This window comes from Barbus barbus (assembly GCF_936440315.1).
Source record: "Barbus barbus genome assembly, chromosome: 18".
Lineage (NCBI taxonomy): Eukaryota > Metazoa > Chordata > Actinopteri > Cypriniformes > Cyprinidae > Barbus > Barbus barbus.
Window position 1 is genome coordinate 22,964,817 of NC_136746.1, and position 19,310 is coordinate 22,984,126.

Here is a 19,310-nt window from a genome sequence, read left to right on the forward strand (position 1 = left end):
ATCTCCCCTCTCCCAGTTCCCAAGTGTTTCAAGATTATGTGTGGGTCTGCACATTTTAGGCACTTTTAAGACAAAAAAAAAATACAAAGAGTGATGACAAAGTTGGGAAAAAAACAAAACGCATAAAATAAAGTCACTCTATGCGCAAGGGAACTGTGTATGTGTATGATTTGCCAACGCCGCACGGTTAGTTCACTCCCGCCTCAGCTACAGCTTCCCGGATAGTAGACTGCATGCGCAAAAGAGCTCCAGTTCTCAGCAGGCTACTAGGGAGAGGGCTTGGCTAATGAATATTAATTACGTAACGTGACGTTTGACTAAAACGCATACGTGATTGGCTGCAAGGCAAAGGGCGCTAGACCGCTGGCGAATCGGGGAATCCTGCCGTGGAGAAGGCTTGGTTCATGAATATTAAATTTGCTACGTGACTGGACGCTCCAGGAGGGTTACTAGGCAACGTCTGCAGAACCTCATTAATATTCATAATGCAATCCCTCGCTTTAGTATCAGGATTCGTCGGTTCTCCTGCAGGCTGAGGGAAAGGTATGCTGAGCAGCCGTGGACACTACCAACGTCAGCTGCAGAGGGGTGGTGTTTTGTCCTCGCTTGGTTAAATGTAAACACCTCGATCGCACAAAGACAGCACAGCCGCAGCGTTGCTTTCAAAAACTGAGGGAAAGAGGCGCCGTGTAGCAGACGCGTTTCCGGCCGATTCCTTTGGAGTTTGTCACCCCTCTTACAGACGGTTGGGAAATTCCCTCCACATGTGTAGTGATTTGTGAGAGTTGGGGAGCCCGATGGGGTTGAGTTCGCAGCTCGGGATTATGTGGCGAGCGCAGTAGAGGAATCAGAGCAAGAGTTACATGGAAGAAGGGGTTTGGGAATACGCGGCATTACCGTCACCAAGAAGGTGAGTTTTGTTGTCTTAACTTTAGAATTTCGTCTGTAAGGGTGCCAGGGTTTAGAGAGGGATTAGTCTTCTTGCATTTCCCAAATAACTTATTGTACGTGGCAGCGCTGGCCCGCAGAATCACGCATACACGCGCGCGCGCACGCTGTCCGATGGAGCTTGACCAAAACACAGCAGTGTTTGCTTTCTGTCTTGCAAATTTACCATGGTAACGATGAGTTAGTTTCCACCAAGAAGCCAGTTACTACAGTTAATTTTACTATAGTAAAACTGTGCTCACTTGGCATTAGTCATCACGTTATGAGATGTTTCACAACGAAGTGGAAAGATTCTGAAAGCTTCTTACATTGTTTCATCGTGGTATATTAACGTTACACAGATTTTGGCGTGGTAAGTTCCTAGTGCTTAAATCCACGTTTAGGTAATAAAACTACTTCTAGACCATAACACCTATAATATGTTTCTATTTTTGGAGTAATGTGTTGGTACTTGGGTTGGTTTATAGCACCCAGTCAGCTCAATGGCCTACATAACCATGGGGGTTATGTGGGGTTTGTCCAAGTTAAGGTCTCCTGTAATAAGACCCACTGGAAGTGTCTTAAAACCTGATGTGCTGCCCATATAGACAGCATTTTAGAGCATCCTAGGCATGTTTACTTCTTTGTGGGGTTTGAAAAACCCAGAGACACTTTTTAGCATCTCATAAACATATTAAAATATTGGGTGCTGATATTGAACCTTGTGAGAACTAATATAAACAAAATTTTGTGTTTGGTAAAACATGTCTCACAACACTGCTATGACAATGTTATGTAAGATTTGGGAGACCTCAAATATAAGATATACATTTGTTTTATTACTACATTGTGTGGTTGGTGTACACTGGTAGATGTAAGTTTTTTTTTTTTTTTTTTTTTTTTTTTTTTTTTGTGTATTTTATTGTATTTTTTTTCTCTGACAATGTGTTAAAATGAGCTCCAATATAAATAGTAGGTTTACTATGCTTGATAACAATCACTGACATTAATAGATTAATTTTGAAATTACTCTTAATTTTTATATGCACAGCACAGGGACCCCAAACCATCAGGAAGTGATGTCAACGGAACATGCAGATTAATTGCATCACAACACGATATGAATCGGAAAAGATTCATTCTTATTCTCCCCCTCTCTTTCCTCGTCTCTTTTGGATTCAGGAATGTTCACAATTTACTTTTTGCGGTCAGGGCAGGTTTAATATTAGCCCAGTGCAACTCTACACCGACCGGTGTATAAGGGTCTCACGTTTATCCTCTCTTGTGTTACAGGGATTTTCTCTAAGCACTGAAAATCTTTCATGCGTACGGTTGAAGTGTAGGTCTCAGGAACAGCTTATGCTGTCTTTCTGTTTGTTACCAGCAGGGTGATCGTTTCATTGGCCCCTCAATAATAACTTGTTAGGAGATAAAAGTCATAGTTGTTAGTCAATTGTATTTTCTGACTTTTAGTTTTGCGCTTTTAACAACCTCAAATCTGGATTAAAACAATTTATGTACTCAAAGATTGCTCATAATAAGTTGTTTGTGTAATTTTATCATTTGAATCTCAAAGTGTTTGTGATTTTACCCGGAGTAGGATTCCATCCTTCCAGTCACGTGTCAAATCGACTTCGTCATTGAAGATTTGTCAGTGTGTTTTCTTTGATGCAGGTTTGCCTGAGTCAATCTGTAGTCACATCCTGTGTGTGCTCTCATGTCATGCCCTGAAGAATAATGAAGTCTAGTTTTGCCGGCCATAGTGTTAAATTTGCTTTTTGTGTTTGTTTGTGGTGGTTTGGTGCCAGGAAGCATTTTCTGCTCTCCTTTTGTTTCCTTTCCTTTTCTTTTTTTAACCTCAGGATGTTTTCTTTGCTGAGCTGCTCTTCATGTGTGTGTGTAAATGTGTGCATGTTTGTGGGTGTGTTCGTGAAGTCTTATTTGCCTGAAGGCAGCTAGAATAGATGTTCAAAAAAAGATTTCTCCCGAGAGAGTAAAGATTCCTCTGCCATCTCTGGTCTAACCCGTCCGTGTGATTCTGGAGAAAATGGCTCATCTGATTATGCTAACTTGGAAATGTCCCTGAAAGAATGTTTCATGATTATATATCTGGACTGTAAACACAAGGTTGCAGGTTGCCTAATTAATGCTGTTGAGAAAGACGGTATAATCCAGGTATTGCTAGTGATTTTAGTTTCTTGTCTGTATGACCTTCTCTGACCCTCGAGTGAATAATTTTTCCAAAATGGTTGTCGTCACATTTATTTATAAAGCTCTTTTTGCTTCAAAGCAGTTTCACAGTAACAAACAGGAAAAATAACAATCGATGCAAACTTGAATTATGGGACAAAGATTATGAACTTCCTTGTGCACCAGCATGAGCATGACTTCATGATCTCACTCCTCATGAACATGCTGCGTCTTTGAAGAAACCGTATCTCTTACATGACATTTTGGTGTAACTCTTTAACATTTTAAAAGAAAGCGTGCATTCTTATTGGCCGCCTCGGTGATGGATTAGTTTACCGGCTCGCTTGGGTAGGTTAAGATGACACGACTATTGTTTGTAGGTTTGTTGTTGTTGCGTGTGCGGCACCCTAGTCCTTTTAATGTGGTTTGTATGTAGTTCTTTGTGTTGCCTTTATTGTTTGCCTCTCCAACAGCTGTGTTATAGTGATCCTTGTGTGTTAGTATGTCAGAGTTTGGTTGCTTTACAATTATAATGAATGGATGGAAGTACAGTCAAATATTTTAGTTAATATAGTCTCTTTGTAAAACCATCTGACTTGATTATTAATAAGCTTGGGTTGCTCAGAATAGCAGTGAAGAGGCTGTATAAATAATGTTTAAATGTAAAGTAAAGGCATTACTTTGGGTTCAGTGTCTTGCACAGTGGTACTGTTATGATGCCTATCCAGATTCAGCCAGCAGCCCTTGTGTTAACAATCTGGATGCGCAATCATTAATAATCCTTTTAAAGACGTTTATAAATCAAAGTAATCTTGTGATGCATATACTCAGAATCGATTCATCACACAGCGTTACATGCACAGGGCATAGACCAGAGTTGCTAGAGGAGTCTTTAATAAAATCAAATCAATGTTGACCATAATGTGTATTGTGTACTGTACATATGTGGAATGATTACTCAAGATTAGCAATCTCAAAAGTTTGGGATTGGTACAATTTTTAAAAATGTGTGTTTTTTTTTAAAGGATTCTGCAATGTTTACCAAAACTACAAAAATACAGTTAAAACTTGTGAAATATTATTACAATTTAAAAAATTTAAAAAATATGATTTCTGTCATGTCAAAGCTGAATTTTCAGTGTCACATGATTATGATCAAATCATTCTAATATGCTGATTTGTTGCTGAAGAATAATTTCTTATCACTGTGTTGAAAACAGTTGCCTAATATTTATGTGGTACTTTTCCCCCCCAGGATTTTATGAATAAAGGTCAACATAATATATATATATATTTTTAAATCTATTGTAAAAAATTATAAATTTCTTTACTATTGATCATGACACACCCTTTCTTCGGAATAAAAGTATTAATTTCCTTCAAAATCTTACCTCAAACTTTTGTTGTGTTCATGACAGATATAGATGTTTGTCATCAGTTTTTGTATCTGACAGATTACTTATGTTCACTATAATAATCATCTAATCATATACTAAGTCTATCTTTTATTTTGTTTTAAAGTCTTCATTAAAAATAATCTTAATGCTTCAAAGCCAAAGTTCAAAGAGAAAAAAAAGACACTTTTTAGTAATTATTCATACAGGTGTGGTTAAAAACGGTTTAACATGAAATTAGGTCACGATATTGAAATTAATCCGTGTGTTTACTCCGTCCTGACCACGGCTGAATTAGCTCAAACTGGTTAAGCTCAAACATACAGGTTTACTGCCGATTGACATTGAGCACATCACGTCCTTCTTATGTGCTTTGTATAGGTTTGTGGGTGTGTGTGTTTGTGTGTGTGTGTTTTAAAAAATATAGTTAATCAAAAAATTAAAACATTATTTTGTCTCCTTCTGGTTCATTTTACTTTCTTTTTATTAGCCTTAAATGTAATTTTTTAAGAAAGGAAAAAAGCATTATTATGAAACATATTGCCGGAAGATTTGTCCTGATGTTTGCGTCTAAAAAAACACTACTACCAATATTATTGTTATAAGTAATAAGCTGTGACATAGCTGGCAGAAAGCATAAGTGTATCAAATGACCTCCAGCTGAACTGTTTACACCTGTTTTATACACTCCAGATTCCTCTCTTTTTTTTTTCTTTTTTTTTTATCATTTATTACATTCTTTTTTTGGACATTAAACCCTCCTTTGCTCTTCCGTATCTTTTGTGTAAGGAGAACGTATCTGCTTTCTTCAATGAATTAAGAACTTAATACAATGGATTTAATAACAGGTGGACAGATGTGTTCAGATGATCTATTCCTCTAGTTGTGTCTTCTTCTGCGGCATAAAGAAACAGTTCAGTGCATGTGAAAAGAGGAATGTGTCTGGGATTACAATCACTCTAAATAACTGTGGACCAACAGTGTCTGAGCAGGTCTGGACATGCGGATTCCACCTATCAGTGGCATTTCCTTACCTCTCATACTTCCATATTTGCTTACTAGTTTTTTTTACTGGAACTTTCTTAGTACATTTTCCTCAACTTTGCTGTAAGGCTTTTCTGTCTGCATGGGTTTTAGACGTTTCCATTCTGAGAGGTAAAAGCGCAGTGGATGATGTAAGGTGGCTTGTAAAAACTAAACCCCAGCAGTCGTCTTTAAAGATAAGGTAAGATTTGATCCCTGAAGGCAAAACGAGGCGGTAGCACGATGACATGGATGACAGGCGTAACATAGGCCTTAATACTGTAGCAGATGATAACTGTCTGTGACTGGGACTTTATATGCATGTGGGTTGTTTTCATCTCAAAAATTATCCAGGAAGTTTCTCCATCTTTTCAGCAAAGAAATGCCACATATAATGTCACACATAACGTCACACATCCTGACAAATGTGGATTCATGCTATCCTCTCTTCAGTTCTGTTTTCATCCTGCTCAGCAGTACCAGTTTAAAGTTAACTTTAATCATTCACGTCATAGATTATATGATTTTAGGGCCGTTATTGAGCCCCTTTGGGCTGTTTGCCTGCTTTCCTTTTAACTAGTGTAGGCAATGTTTCTAGAAACCTAAAAGTCCTAAAAACCCTTATGAACTCCTAACAATAACACGAAAAGCCAAAATCCACGTCATTGTCATCTGATGTATGTATCTGAACATCACACATCTGTAGTACGTGTAGCACAGTGTGTGTGTGTGTGTGTGTGCATGCGTGAGAATCAAAGGCCTCTATTGTTGGAATGAGAAGCAGATGTTGGGTGGAATTCTCCTGACTGCTGCACATTTTCCTCTTCTCTCTGTCTCTCGCTCATGCAAAGTTTTCTCACTACTCCATTTTGCATTTTGCCTGACATTTTTCCAATGTATACTTGCTGAAATTATTTATTTTAATGTTACAATAGAACAAGCTTTAAAGTGCCCCAATTATGCCTTTTTGAATATTACCTTTCATGCAGTGTGTCGTGTAGCAGTATGTGAACATAAACTTTTTGAAAAGTTGTGAAGCCGACAGTGCACGATAAATGAAGTTATTGTATATCAGATAAAAGAGTCGACTCGCAATCGCCTAAACGAGTCAGGAATTCGAATCTTATTCTGTTACGGCTGTACGTCACGAAGTAACACATTTGCGTAATGTCCGCCAATGGGCTGTCATCCTCGCTGTACGCGGTAGACCAATCACAAAGGACTGCGCCATCTGACCAATCACAGCAGTGAGGGTTCACGGAAAGGAGGGGTTTAGAGAGACTGATTCTTCAAAGTGCTTCGCACGATTTGTTTAGGAATAATTTAGAAATGAGGTCAAATTAAACAATTTTTTTGAGAAAACTAAAGTGTTTTTTGACCTTGGATGCATGTAAACCTGTTTTAGGACACTCATAAAACATTATTAGCAACCTTAAAAATGGCATCATTGGGGCATTTTAATAAAGACCAGCCAAGCGAGCTGAGAAAATGACAGCAGTACATAGGCGGTTCCACAAACCTCAAAGAATATTTTATCAATTGTTGGAGCCAAATGGCAGTAAACTTAAGGAAAAAAAATGGTTTTTGAAGAAAAATAGTTTAAAGTAGTGTGGTTAACTTAAAAATAAAATCAATTGTAAACTGATTCCTTATTAGATTTTTGTAATGTATATTTTTGGCCCATTGTATTGATAGCAGCAGAATGTGATGGAAAAGTGACTCGAGTGCTAATTAGTGCTAACAAGTTTAAGGTTTGGTATAACTTATGATATTTTGAGCTTACATTCAAAAATGCAGTTTCAACTTAATAATAGTATTTCATGTTAGTTGATATACTCTGAGGAAATTGTCTGTGTTATTCATTTGGATGAAACACACTTGTGGTACATAAAAATAACCTGGAATATTCCTTTAAATTTGAGAGATAACATTTGATGTTTATGTGTGTATTGGAAATGGCATATTTGTTGTCATTTGAGATGGAATTCATTCATGATAAGAGATCAAAGACATAAGTCATAGTAATATTTCACATTTCTTTTCTTTTCTTTCTCACCTTGTCAGTTCAGCAGTTTCTGTAGGCCTGTGCTCATATCACAGATACTGATAGAAGCAGAGAGAGAGAGAGATATCAGTCTGTTAGTGTTTCATGTCTGTGTGAGCAGATATTGTGTCCCAAAAATATCTAGAATCACAGAGAGAAATTTGAGTCCTGTCAGAAGTTTTTGTACTTTGTTTGCAGTTGGATAAGAGATTTTAAAACAAAGACATACTATTCTGTCTCTTTGTCGTGTTGTTATGCAGAATGATTTCAGTATTGTTATGGACTGCTTAACATTAATCTGACAAATACATTAATTACATTAAAGCGTAAATGTGACCCTGGACCACAAAACCGATTCCAGATTTTCAAATGGTTGTATCTGACAAATATTGTCCTATCATAACAAACCATACATCAATGGAAAGTTTCTGGTTTTGTGGTCCAGGGTCACAAATAGAAAGTGCTTTCTACTTGTATCACATTTTCAAGTCAGTGTGTTATTTGATAACCAGCCTTGTAGTAAGCAGGATAATGTCCTGTTATTGTGGATAATAAGTGTACACAATAATTATGTTTATCTAATCTGTATTTTGCAATAACAACTGGCTGATGGTACATTATCCTTTATATAAAGATGCTGAAAATGGCAATAAAATGTCAGAAAGTAGTAGTGCACCATATGTTCTACCTAAATACATATGCAGAGCATAGAATGTGTGCTTGCAGTATGTTATGTACTCACAGCTGTCCATCACTATCAAAAACAGTTTTCCTTGTTTTCTGACATCTGGGGCCTGTTTTTCGTATGTTGCTAACTCGGTTAGCTGGATTTGATTGTGGCCGATTTCGCTTGATCTTGGATTGTTTGGTTCTTTGAAGCTCATCCCGGAGTTGCTGTCATAGCAACATGTCCGTAAGCTTAAACCTGCTCGGGAGCAGATTTATTTAATGTAAACAGCATTAGATTGCTTCTTTTTAAGCAGAATTGATACTTAAAATATGTCCCAGCCACTGCTACTTTATTATAAGAGTACCTTACTGGTCCAGGGACAATAATTTAAAATAATAATAATTTCAAAATTAATTTGAAAATAATATAACAATGTTGTGTAGTCTATAATACTATAGACACAGCCAGTTTTACTCATTGAAAGATTTATTAGTATTGAAATTACTTTATAATTGTATTGGAGGCTTACACACATGCTATACAGTTAATCTGAGTCGTGCATTAATTTGAGTGGTGACATGTATTATGGGAGTGGCTTGATTGAGCGCAGGAGATGCAGATAACTTGATCCCTAAGAAACTTTAATGCGGTCACATAAAAAATCTGCTTCAGAGATAAAATTAAATTAATTGCTAATTACAGATATTTTAATCTAATACTCAGATTCGTTTGAAGAAACAAATTAGCCAGAGATCAGTTATCAGGACTAGAAGATCTGGCGTCTTTCAAATCATCTCAGATGTAATAAGCGACGTACGAAGAACGGACCCCTGTAGTGTGAAGAAGAAATCAAGGGCTGCAGTTGTAGGGCTGTTCCCTACAAAATCCAGTAGATTATACCGTTCTCATATTTATGTGAAATACTTGTCCAACAGAAATGTCTTCTAGTTGTTTTCTCATTGAATTCATTTATTTCTGTCTTTCTCTCTTTTTCAGAATCCAACACTGTGTGTTGATCCAGGAGAAACTGCTGGTTTGAAACAGTCAGGTTGAGTTTCAGATCACAGGGTCTGATTGTGTGTGTGTTTTTTATGTGTGTATGTGTGTGCGTTATCTGATCCCATCGTGACTGGGAGGTACTCAGGGGTGGAGCTCCAGTGAGGGGCACAAATCTACAGGCTGCAGCCTCTCAAACATGAGCAAACTGACTTTCCACAATAACAAGACAATGCAGGACCGCCGGTGTGTGTGTGTGTTCCTCCCAAATGATGAAACGCTCAACGTAATAGTTAGTGTGAGTAAAGCTCCATGCATTCAATGACACACACCAGTGGTGATTGCTTAAAGACAGCACAGCTTTGATTTAAAAATAAATGGAAAAAAATGCAATTACAATTCTTTATCTTTTTGTATGATATACAAAGATTGTTGTTGATGGGCAACAGGTTCTAAACATGCCGTTGTGGATCCTGCTTGGATGTTGTTATCTTGCATTGGAAACATAATCGGTTCACAAGTATATATTGTAAAAATAAATCTCGTAATTTCACAGTTTGGTAAGAGTTTGAGAAGCAACTTTTTAGGGCCAATGTTGCAGACAGCAAAATGATATAAAACATTTTCATTGATAAGTGAAACCTGTTTCCTGTTTCCCACTACTGAAACATGCGCAGTATGTCCTTTCTCTCTCCAATACATCTGTTCTTTTCTCTCAGGTTAAGACTGTTTGTCAGGAGTTGTTGGTGCAGGTCTGTGATCTGCTCAGGTTAAAGGACTGCCACCTGTTCGGCCTCAGTGTTATTCAGAGTAAGGCACAAAAACACTGCCACACACATACAAATGGGCTAAAACAGCTTTATACTTTACGCACTGACTTGTTTATTAAAAACAACATAACATACTTTACATGGCTCTCTGTGCTTGATTCTGATTTGTAAGTTCTGTGTTCACATATTTTTATATTAAGTATGCGCACTTTATTGATTATCCCAGGCATCCCAGGTTTTGGGTCTTGTGTATCGTTCTTTGATGTCTGTAGTCTCATGATTAAATCATTTCAACTCAAATATCAAAGTTGTATGTCCATTTCCTAACTGAACTATTAAATAACCATGCAGGTATTGAGATAATACAGTCTGCTGGTTATTATTGTATTTTCTGGTCTTGTCCACCCTGTCATGAATTTATTTGCTGTAATTGCCTGACTTTTTCCCCATTATCCATATATATATATATATATATATATATATATATATATATATATATATATATATATATACATACACAAACATTAAAGATCTAAATGCAAGTGTGTTTCAGTATTATAATTGTGCTTTTTTTCTCCTAGACAATGAACACATATACATGGAACTGGGACAGAAACTGTCTAAATATTGTCCAAAAGAGTGGAAACGGGAAGCCAGCAAGGTATCATGCACACAGAGTAAAATTTTTCTTTGAAAAAAAAAAAAACAAAAATTGTTTTTGTTGTTGTTGCACATTTTGACAGAATTTTTGCCAACTGCAGGGAATTGACCAGTTTGGACCTCCTATGATTGTTCACTTCAGAGCACAGTATTATGTTGAAAACGGCAGACTTATAAGGTGAGACACGCATATCTACAGTACCATTCAAAAGTTTTGGGTCAGTAAGATTAAATGCATTTAGTTGATGAAAAGTGACATACACTTTTACATTATTACAAAAAATCTATTTCCAAAAAATTTCTTTTATTTACCAAAGAATTCAGAAAAAGTGTCACTGTTTCCACAAAAATATTAAGCAGCGTAACAGTTTTCTACATTTGAGAATAATAAAAATGTGCCTTGAGCACCAAATCACCATCTTAGAATGAATTCTGAAAGATCATATGACTGAATTAATGACTGCTGAAAATTCTGCTTTGCCATCACAATAAAATGATAGTTGAAAACAGTTTTTAATTGTAATAATATTTTGCAGTATTACTGTTTTTATTGTATTTTTCAGTCATTTTTGAAAAATGGCTCAATGTGTTCTATGTCTGTCTTTTAGTGATCGCGTGGCACGGTATTATTACTATTGGCATTTGCGGAAGCAAGTACTGCAGTCTCAGTGCATCCAGAGAGAAGAGGCTTATTTCCTTATGGCTACATTTGCACTGCAGGCTGACCTGGGAAACTTCAAACGGAACAAACACTTTGGTGCCTATTTCCAGCCGGAAGCGTATTTTCCCTCCTGGGTAAGTCTGCTCAGCACCCCATTAAACAGCTTCCTGATGAATCATTATGCAGATCAAACCTGTTAAATGTGTGCATGCTCCAACCCGCCCACTGTGTGTGGTTTATGGGCCGCACTGTGCTTGTTCTGTCCCTGAATTTAACAGAACCTATTGTAAAAAGAAGCTTTGTTCATCAGTGCATGTAGAGGATTGAGGTTAAAAATAGTCAAAACCTTTTAAAAAGAAGAATCTTGGGTGCATTAGCTTTAGGCTTGCTGAGCTGTGCTCTCATCTGGATTCACATGATGTGAGACACTGCTTTACTGCAAGATGGTGCAGTCAGAGATAGACTGTGCTGTTGAACTCTGAGAGATTACAGACAGTCCTGACAGCACTGTGATGATGATCTTTGTGTTTTTATGAATGTTAAGTGTTCAGGGACATCTCAAGAGCCAAGGCTGACAACTAGGATTACATCTGCTGTATATCTGTCTTATTTACCTGTCTTAAAAAGAACAGCAAATAAAAAATCTTTTTTGAACAATATAAATTTACTATCACTTTTTATCAATTGAACATATCTTTGCTTCATAAAAGTATTAATATTTTCAAAAAAAGATAAAAAAATTGACTGAAACTTTTCAATGGTTGTGTATACTGTTACAAAATATGTATATTTTAAATAAATACTGTTCTTTTTAATTTTTAATTTATTTTTAAGAATAATTAAGTATAACTGGAAAATCATGTAAATTTATCAGTCAGAAGGTGTGTTTTATTATTTTTCTGTTTCTATCTTTTCTAGGTAATTGCGAAGAGAGGATGTGACTATATTCTCCGTCATATCCCAAACATGCACAAAGAGCAGTTTGCTCTTACGGCATCAGAGGCCCAGCTGAAATACATAAAGGAAGCAGCGCTCTTGGATGACGTGACTGTTCATTATTACCGCCTTTACAAGGTCAGAAGAACTATTGACTCTGTGTGTGTGTGTGCGCATACAGACAGATTTTTCAACAATGTGAATTTGTAATTTTTTTGGGGTCAGGATAAGAAAGAGCTGGATGCTTCTTTAACTCTGGGACTGACCTTACGTGGGATTCAGATTTTTCAGGTATGCTGTTTGAACACTTACTGAGGTTACACAGCAAGTTGTATAAAATGCAGCTCTTATACATTGTGTATCTCTATAGTGATGGTCACTTTTTTCAAATGTATTATTTTTTTTTTTTTTCAGAATGTGGGAACTGTCAGGCAACTCTTGTATGATTTTCCCTGGACCAACGTGGGGAAACTGGTGTTTGTGGTCAGTATTACAGTGCTTTATTAGTATGATTTGAAGTTGTAGTATATAATTCTGTGCCTTTAGGGTCACAGCGTTTACACTTTTCAGAGGAGTCAACCATTGACTCATTTCCTGTCCACAGGGGAAGAGGTTTGAGATTCTTCCTGATGGTTTGCCTTCAGCCAGGAAGCTCATCTACTACACAGGCTGTCCTCTGCGCTCACGACACCTCCTGCAGCTGCTCAGCAACAGCCACCGATTGTATATGAACCTACAGCCTGTGCTGAAACAGGTTCGACGACTGGAGGAAAATGAAGGTACCTTGAGAATATGCATTATAAATTTGCTGGAATGAGAACATTTCTTAAGCTAATAATTGAAATTTAAATGAACGCTGTAAATAAAGATGAATGGAATTCATTTTACAGGAAAATACTATTTTTACTGGTTTCACAATTCTGAGCGAAACCAGTTTTTTCAGTGTATGATTCATGATTAAAAATATTAAGAATTAAATGACTTTACAAACGTGGACATACTCAGCAGAGTAAAATTTTCTTTTCTTTTCTTTTTTTCTTTACTTGTGTTGTCATGGAAGTGTTATTGTTTTGTTTTACAAAGGACCCCAAGCATATGGTTGACATTATTAAACTCTGTGTGTGTGTTCTCAGAAAAGAAGCAGTACAGGGAGTCATATATCAGCGACGCTCTAGAGGCGGACATGGATCATTTGGAGCAGCGTTCACGTGCCAGCGGCAGCAGTGCAGGCAGCACATCACGACCCAATCCCTTTTCTCGACACTCCACCACGAGTCATGGCAGCTCCCGCACATCCGGCGTCGACACTGACAGTTTCCGAACACCTACGAACACACCCCACCGACCTCTGAGAACACACTCATCTTCCAACACCAGTCATGCAAGCACACACACGTCTGGCATCGAGAGCAGCAGCAAGGAGCAATGCCTGGATGAAGATGGTAGGGGAGACACACTCAGATGAATATGACACTTTTCTGACAGCCAGTATTTGTATTTCACAGGCTCATTACATTAGTAATAACAGTATCAATAATAAATGCTGTATGATAAAATGGGTTCACTGAACTAATCTCATTAGTACAAATCTTAATACTAAAGCAGTAGCAGTTTCAGCACTCAGAGTCTCTGTGTGTTTGTATTTCTTCAGAGATTGAGATGTTGGTTGATGATCCGAAAAGTTGTGAAGATCTTCACGATTTAGATCTCAACCAGGAACTGTGTATTCACATCACAGAGGACATGCTATCAACACAGAACAACGGATGCTCTGGTATATACACATATATACACACACACACACACTACCCTCCAAAATTTTGGACACACCCTAGAAAAGTGGGGTTTTGGACAATATTGGCATGAATCCTTTTTAATTTGTGATAATTTTGCACTGATAAGGGACAACACAAACTTTGGGGAGGACATTCCATGACCGACATGATGCCAGCTTTCCTATATATATATATATATATATATATATATATATATATATATATATGTATATATATATATACTGCCCTCCAAAAGTTTGGAAACACCCCTATTTATATTTATTTATTTTAAGAAATTAATACTTCCAGCAAGGATGCATTAAATCGATCAATATTGACAGTAAAGACATATAATGTTGCTTAAGATTTCTGTTTGAATAGTTTTTTTCCCCAAGTTTCTATTTTGTTCTGTAAAAAAAAATGTATCATGGTTTCCACAAAATATATTAAGTAGCATAGCTGTTTTTTGGTTTTTTTAACGCTGATAATAAGAAATGTTTCTTAAGCACCAAATCAGCATATTATAATGATTTCTGTGATTATATGATTATAATGATCTAAATGATGAAACTCTATATCCAGTAATAATGGATGGCTGGAATGTCATGAAAGAGTCAGAAATAATCATTGGACGTCACTAAAGAAAGTATGAGAATCCATTCCCCTTAATTGATAAGAACTTGCATGCGGTGGAGTTTAAATCGTTGACCCTAGTGACCTTCAAATGTCTGATGAGAGAAAATGATTGTTAATGATGCATGTGTGTTGTCTATGTGTTTGTGCATTTCAGGGTTAGTGGTGAAGGAAGTCAGTTCTTCCACATCCAGCTCATCAGAGACCGTCGTGAGAATGAGGGGCCAGAGCATTGAATGTCTTCCCCAGGTGCACCTATATACACACACACACGTTTACACACAACACGTTACAGCTGTTAAATGACAGTCTCAACCACTGAAGTCAAACCGAGGACATCCACTGCATTTTGAGCTGCATCGTTCTGTTGAGTAATCATGTAATCTCTTTTAACAGTGCTGGTAACCCCACTTCCTCTTAACAGTATTTGTTTAGGGCAGCCTTACTCTACACCCAACAGCACTGTCATTTCTCATCTGTGAATTCATGTGAGTGTACAGCTAACCGCTCTCTGAGATTTTAGGGTTAGTTGAGAGTTAGTGTAGTCTGTGATTTCTGTGTTTTAATGCAGCTTGTTAGTTTCCTAAGTGCTGACATGCGTTTTATTGTCTTTGTTTTATTAGACTGCGATGGGCAGGAAGGACCAGAGCTCCACAGACCGGCACAGCCAATCACTAGATGATGTTCGTCTGTTCCAGAAGAACTGTCAGGAGTGGGCGGAGCTTTGCCAGGACACAGCACATAGCTATACGTTTGGCTGCGAGCCAGACCTCGGGGACACGGTCGGCTGTGGGTACCAGGGACTTGCAGATCAGTGCACAGGCATCCGGAATAACCAGCATGCGTTTCCCATCAAGAGAACCAGCAAGTATTTTTCTCTGGATCTGGACAGAGAAGATTTGACCACAGAACACTTAACCACCGAAGCAGAACCAGAGTTTGTGGTTTAAGGCAGAGAGTATTGAAAAGAGCCCCAGAACAAATTAAAAGGATAGTAAACGGGAAAAACAGAAATTGTGTTATTTACTAACTGTCACATCGTTATAAACCCAGCTAACTTTCTTCTGTGGAACACAAAAAGAGAAATTCTGATAACCGTGCTGGTACAATAAAAAAAAAAAAATGGAAAAAATAAAGTGTCATAAAAGTCGTAAATCTTCTGTGCTATAGACCTTAGGGTAGTGACATATTTTATTTTGGCAGGAATGAAAACGAGGTTGCAAGGGATAAAAGTACAGTGTGTTCAATGGACTGTGCTCGTGTTTAATAACATCCAAAAACACTTTAAGAAGACACAAACTTTTGAAAGTTGTGAGTTATAATAATTCCACATGATCTAGGAACTTTATACAGTGTGTGCCATTTTGAAGACTGCAAGTCTATCACTTAGAGCCTTGTTTTCATCCACGTCTATCCAAACAGGAAAATTTTGTTGCCATTTACTCACGCTAATGTTGTTCAAAACCTGTATGCATTTTTTTTTCTTCTGCTGAACACAAAAGAAGATTGCTGATAACCAAACAGTTTAGATTCCCATTCATATGCTTTCCCATTGTATTTTTTGTCCATATAATGGAAGGCAATGGGAACCAAAACTGGATAGTTGGCAGCATTTTTTGTGTTCCATACAGGTCATACAGGTTTGAAATTACACGAGAGTGAGTAAACGATGACACAATTTTCATTTTTAGGTGAGCTATCCATTTAAATTCAATATGGCACCTACCCTGACTAGGGTCTATATTTCAGATCTTCTAAAGACATATAATAGTTTTATGAATAGATGGTGCTACTTTTATGTTGCTTTTTTTCTAGAAGTTTGACAGCCCTGGTTACAATTTAATTTCATTATATGGAAAAGAGCAGCGTGAACAATCTGCTAACATCTCCTTTTGTGTCCCACAGAAGAGAAAAGAAATTATACAGACTTGGAAAGACTGATTAAATTACTGAATTTTTAATTTTTACGTGAACTAAGGTCATTTAGTACATGTGTGTGTGTGTGTTTCCAAAACAAGCAAGAGAATCTGCAATATCCTAATGCCAAAATACTAAAATCTAGAAAAATCTGCCTTACCAAAGTATCCAAAAGTCTGTGTGTGTGCGCGTGCTGCCCTAAGTAAACCCTCAGTGCCTTGAATTCACTATGCAGGTTCTCAGAACATAAAACTAAAGTTTCTGCTCTCCTGTTTACTTCCACCCTCGTCTCCAAGGAAGCGCTCCAGTCTTGACTCCAAGAATAACACTAAACCTAATGAGCTTTTTGGGATTGTGGTAACTGAATCATGTGAGCATCATAATCAGAGGGCTCAGTGCCGGGTGTGCCGCCCCGCAGGATGAACGACTTCAGGCCGCTGAGGGTGATCAAGGGGGGAAAAAAATCAGTCTTGCATAGACTTTCCTTTTAGAGTTTCCCATTTTCTTATGCGTCTGATGATTTTGTTTATTTGTCAAACTGGAAGTTTATTTCTTTACGTAGTTTTATAAAGAAGACTGCTATGTGTGTGTGTTTTAATGGTGTGTTGCCTGTCAGTATTAAGCTGTTAATGGGAGACAGTATTAGAAACCTTATGTAAAGGTTGCAACATGCAAATCTTCCATTTAAACAAAAAAGAGAGTGTATGGACACTCAATTTAAAGGAAGGTAGACACTAAAGATGAAGAATCAGTGCAGATAAACCCCACTTCCAATTAAAAGCTCCTCTTTTTTTGCATGGGCGGTTTGGATGAACAGCACTTAAAAGCTCATGTGCACGTGGGCCTTCGTGTCATGACTTTGTGCGTTCTGCTGAACAGTAGTGCAGCGTCTTCAGATTCACCTCTCCGCCCCTTTGAAAAGCAGCAATGAATCTGAAATGGCCAAGCCGTCTTATAATAATTTTGGCTGCTGTAGGAGTTCATGGTGACTGAACACTTCCATCAGTTCTGCGTGCAGCTGATCATACATGGGCTCCATGTACTGTTTACCCTTTGTGTCTGCAGCTAGACTTTGTCCTTTCTGTGAAAGGAATTCCCTATGTGAAAATTATTTTCCCCAGTTCTTTTGCAGACCCATTCGACTCATTCGCTCACTCATGACAGTGTATTCTGTGCCTTGCAGGTGCCAAAGTCCTCAAATGTTTGCAATAAAAGGTACCTTCATTTGTAACTAAATTGCTTGTGTTGTTTTTGTCTGCAGTACTTCAAAGAAACGTGCTTCATAAGTGTTCCAGATAATCCCATGAGTCATTCTTTTCTGATGTTGTTCATGAATAACACAGTAATTAATTTAGGTTACAGCAGTTTTTAAGGTTCTCAAATGTTATTAAACCCAATCCCTGTTGAATCACATTTAATCATTTAATTACCCTGATAAACCATTTCAATTTCTGTGACTGAAAATGTTAAAAATGTCTTTATTTTTTTGGACAGGCTTATAGCAGCAGACACATGTTATTTAATTTATAAATTATTACTACTACTACTCCTCCTCTTTCATTATAGATTAATTGTAATTTGCCACTTAAACTGAAGTGGTTCTCATGTTGATGTCCAGGTCGTGCCGCTCACATCTGTGGTGTCTCTGTGGAGCCGTCATATCTCCCTGGTTGACAGAGATTAACAGAGAGAGACAGAAACAGCATTAGTCTTCACTTTTCCAAGGTTGTGAATGGCTCATCAAGGCCCTTCTGTTCTGGACACACAAAACACTCGGGCAGATTATCATTCAGACCTTGGAAAGGAGGCAGTAACAATATATTTTAAACAATTTATTCTATGTACAAGCTAAGAATAATAGATTTAAAAATTTTACCAAAAAGGACATTAGGAAATGCTATCTACATAATTTTCACAGGAATCTAATTCATAATTTTCCCCACTCGTGTCACACAGCAGAGGGCGACATAAGTACATCATAAAGTGATTCATTTTGTTGACATCGGTGTATAGGCTAAATGTGCATAACTTAAACATTAACTGCTGATTAATTTAGAAAAACTGTTTATTTGTAAAATACACACAAAAACAAATCCGTTGATTTCAAAACCAATTCTCTTTTTTTGTTTTTTTGTTATTGGAAACATTTATATACTAAATTATGTACACTGTTCAGAAGTCAAGAGGATTTTTATAGGCTAATGTTTTTTCAAAAGTCCCTTATTTTTAATCAAAAATACAGTAATGACTAATATTATTATGCTGTTATTACATTTAAAATGACTGTTTTCTCATATTTTAAAATGTGATTTATTCTTCTAACAGCAAAGCTGAATTTCCAGCAGCCATTACTCCAGTCTTCAGTGTCTCATGATGATCCATTATGTGCTGATTTGGTGCTCAACGTTGAAAACAGTTGTGCAGCTTAATAGTCTATTTTTGTGGAAACTGATATTTTTTTTTTTTCAAGATTCTTTGATAAATAGAAAGTAAAAAAATGAGAGATGGAATGGAATTAATGTGTCCTTAATGAAGTGTATAAACACAATTTATTTTTAACTACAAGTTGAAACAAGTAAAAATGTAGCGAAATAAAGGTGAAATATCTAGCTTTTTTTTTCTTTTTTTTTTAATATCTTCTCTTTTTGGGAATGCAAACATATTTCTGATGAGTTTTTATTTTGGTAGATTCTGGGGCTTAAAGTCTATTTGCT

At 37.0% G+C, this 19,310-nt stretch overlaps 1 protein-coding gene across 2 annotated transcripts; it reads left to right on the plus strand.

Annotated features, from left to right (window-relative positions):
* Positions 1-502: 502 nt before the first annotated feature.
* Positions 503-17,823, plus strand: LOC306884141 (FERM domain-containing protein 6-like). Of its 2 annotated transcripts, XM_079439835.1 has the most exons (15): positions 503-910; positions 9,245-9,542; positions 9,964-10,054; positions 10,596-10,675; positions 10,776-10,852; positions 11,283-11,469; positions 12,254-12,409; positions 12,497-12,562; positions 12,686-12,754; positions 12,876-13,050; positions 13,405-13,713; positions 13,923-14,045; positions 14,837-14,928; positions 15,104-15,167; positions 15,303-15,786. In XM_079439835.1, exons 2-15 carry the CDS (start codon positions 9,444-9,446, stop codon positions 15,359-15,361), a joined length of 1,647 nt encoding a protein of 548 aa, XP_079295961.1. In that variant the 5' UTR covers positions 503-910; positions 9,245-9,443; the 3' UTR covers positions 15,362-15,786. The 2 variants fall into 2 exon arrangements, with proteins under 2 accessions (XP_079295961.1, XP_079295960.1); XM_079439834.1 differs by lacking the exon at positions 15,104-15,167 and having other exon boundaries at positions 15,303-17,823.
* Positions 17,824-19,310: the final 1,487 nt, after the last annotated feature.